General features: G+C 48.3%; 1 protein-coding gene across 1 annotated transcript; it reads right to left on the bottom strand.

Moving 5' to 3' along the window:
• Positions 1-1,564: 1,564 nt before the first annotated feature.
• Positions 1,565-1,930, bottom strand: LOC115224095 (craniofacial development protein 2-like). The gene has a single exon (XM_029794902.1). The coding sequence runs from the start codon at positions 1,928-1,930 to the stop codon at positions 1,565-1,567; it is 366 nt and encodes a 121-aa protein (XP_029650762.1).
• Between the last annotated feature and the right edge of the window lie 483 nt (positions 1,931-2,413).

Here is a 2,413-nt window from a genome sequence, read left to right as displayed (position 1 = left end):
CGCGATTCAGAGTGGCTGTTCTCCCCATCTTCCGGGACAACTCTTTCGCCATTTTGTCGGCTGGGACCATGAGGCGGACTGAATTACAGAAAATTATGCGTTCCAATCCTCAATGCAAATTTGAAATAATTATTAAATATTAATATTCACGCTCAACTGGAAAATAAAGTATTTCAGTCTACGACAAACACACCTGTCCGCCACCAAAATTTATTACTACTTCAATTAGCCTATGATGTGCAGTCTGAAGATTATTTGTCTTTAACTCTCCACTCAGAGCAGGGGGCAGTCAACCTTATCCACACATAAATCCTATTCTTCTCAAATCTTGACATGCGTTTCTACTCACATTTTTATTCTCTAAACATCAAATGTAAATTCTTTAAGCAAACTTTTCGATCATTTCAAATATTTCCCCTGTGAAAGGCCAATTTCATTGTGGATTTCCATGGAGCAAGGACGGCCCACATTGCAGGACGGGCGACCTTGTTAAAGGCTTTTTTTAGATCCCAGAAGATGAACATTGCAGGTTGTTGTTGTTCTTCACACATACCATGAAGAGGGCGAGCACAAAAGATCATGTCGATTGTGCTTCGAGAGGGTCGAAGGCCACACTGGAACTCAGGGAGGACGTGTTCCACGAGGATGAGGAGGCGATTGAGTAGAATACGGGCGAAGATCTTGCTTACAGTACTCAGGAGTGAGATGACCCGATAGTTGTTGCAATGCCCTCGGTCTCCATTTTTGTAGATGGTGTTGATAGTTTCATCACGGAAATCGTTCGGGAGGGACTTGCTTTCCCAGATCCTGAGGATAAAGAGCGTCAGAGGATTTCTGAGCTCAGGACCTCCGTGCATGAAAAACTCAAACTCGATCTTGTCTGGTCCTGGAGCTTTGCCCGTCTTCATGCGCTTGAATGCCTTCTTGAACTCATGGGGCGAGGGCGGCAGGGAATCCAATGGAGGAGATTGTCCGGAGTGCGTGAGTGGTCATTAAGTAGGCTCTCGAAATGGAACTTCCAGACTCGAGGATTTGTAGATCCAGCTGCGTTCTTGAGGTCACCCACTGATGACCTTGTAGGACCGAAGATCTCCTTGGTTGCGGTATAAAAGCGGCGCAAATCTCGTTGGTCCGCATAGGTTTGCATCTCCTCTAGATGTTCTAGGCTTCTCTAATTCCTCGTTGGCATTCCGCTGATGCCTGCCGGTGTTTTCGTTTGTTTTCCGTAGTGGATCGATTCTCGAAGGCGAGACGCATCCGGAGTTTGGCTTCATCATTCCCGTCAAACTAATCTTGGTTCTTCTTCTGGGCAAAGCCGATCGTCTCTTCAACGGCAGCGGTCATGGCTTCACGAAGGCTGGTTCAGTGATTCTCAATAGAGGTCGGCTCTGTGAGGTCTCTCAATGGATTCCATGAAGTCTTGGGATGCCTGTGTGTTCCGGAGTTTGGCGCAGTCGAAGCGTCGGCAAGGAATGTTTGCTGAGACCCGCTTTGGTGGTTGGCGGATCTTGATGTCCAGGCATGAAGCGGGTGATGCGTACATCTGGTCTGTCCTTGGGTCTTGTCAGAATGTAGTCGAGGATATACCAGTGTTTCCGAGTCGTCTTTTGTCGGGTAGGAGACGAAATAAGGAGTTAGTGGTGACGAGTTCGTGCTTGGCGCAAAGGACCAAGAGGAGCCGGGCATTGGCATTGCATTTCCCAATGCCGTAATGACCAAGAATGCCGTTCCAGTGACAATGGTCACAGCCGACTCTGCCGTTAAAGTCACTCGACACGATGAGTTTGTTATGCGCGGGGACTGTCTGAATGGTGCAGTCCAGCAGATTGTAGAACGAAGTCTTAACGTCATCTTCAGACGTGAGGATAGGGGCGTACATAGAGATCAGCGTAAGGTATGTGTCCCGAATGAGCGGGATCCGAACAGTCATCAGGCGCTCGCTGACAGCAGTTGGGACGAGTCTGTGTTGATCCACGAGTTTCGTTTTGATGGCAAGGTCAGCTCCATGGAATGTGTTTCGTTAGGATTCTTCCCCTTCCAAAATACGGTACATTTGGAGCCAGCTTCTCTAATGTTACCTCCTCCGAGAAGCCTAGTCTCGCTCAAGGCTGCCACGCCGATGTTGAAGTGCACAATTTCCTTACAGATGAGGGATGTACGTCGTTCCGGACGATTAATGTCATTCTTGCTCTGGAAAGTGCGGGTGTTCCAGGCCTCGAATGTGAGAGATTGTGAAACAAAGGATTAAGTAGTCGATGATGGGTGAGTAGAAGTAGAGTTCCCCTGTCCGATGTTTACCTTACCTTTCCTAGGAGCTCCCCCTTAAGGAGTGAGATGCGGTATTCATAAAGAGGCCAGCCCCGCTGCCGAACTCCAATGTCACGGCTATTCATTGGGGAGCGACCATCTAAGA

Source organism: Octopus sinensis, linkage group LG24 (genome assembly GCF_006345805.1).
Source record: "Octopus sinensis linkage group LG24, ASM634580v1, whole genome shotgun sequence".
Classification (NCBI taxonomy): Eukaryota; Metazoa; Mollusca; class Cephalopoda; order Octopoda; family Octopodidae; genus Octopus; species Octopus sinensis.
Note: the sequence above shows the minus strand (reverse complement) of the source record. Positions and strands in the feature narration are given on the sequence as shown.

Coding starts and splice junctions, on each gene's coding strand:
- LOC115224095 (XM_029794902.1), bottom strand. CDS start 1,930: ATGACTGTTCGGATCCCGCTCATTCGGGACACATACCTTACGCTGATC.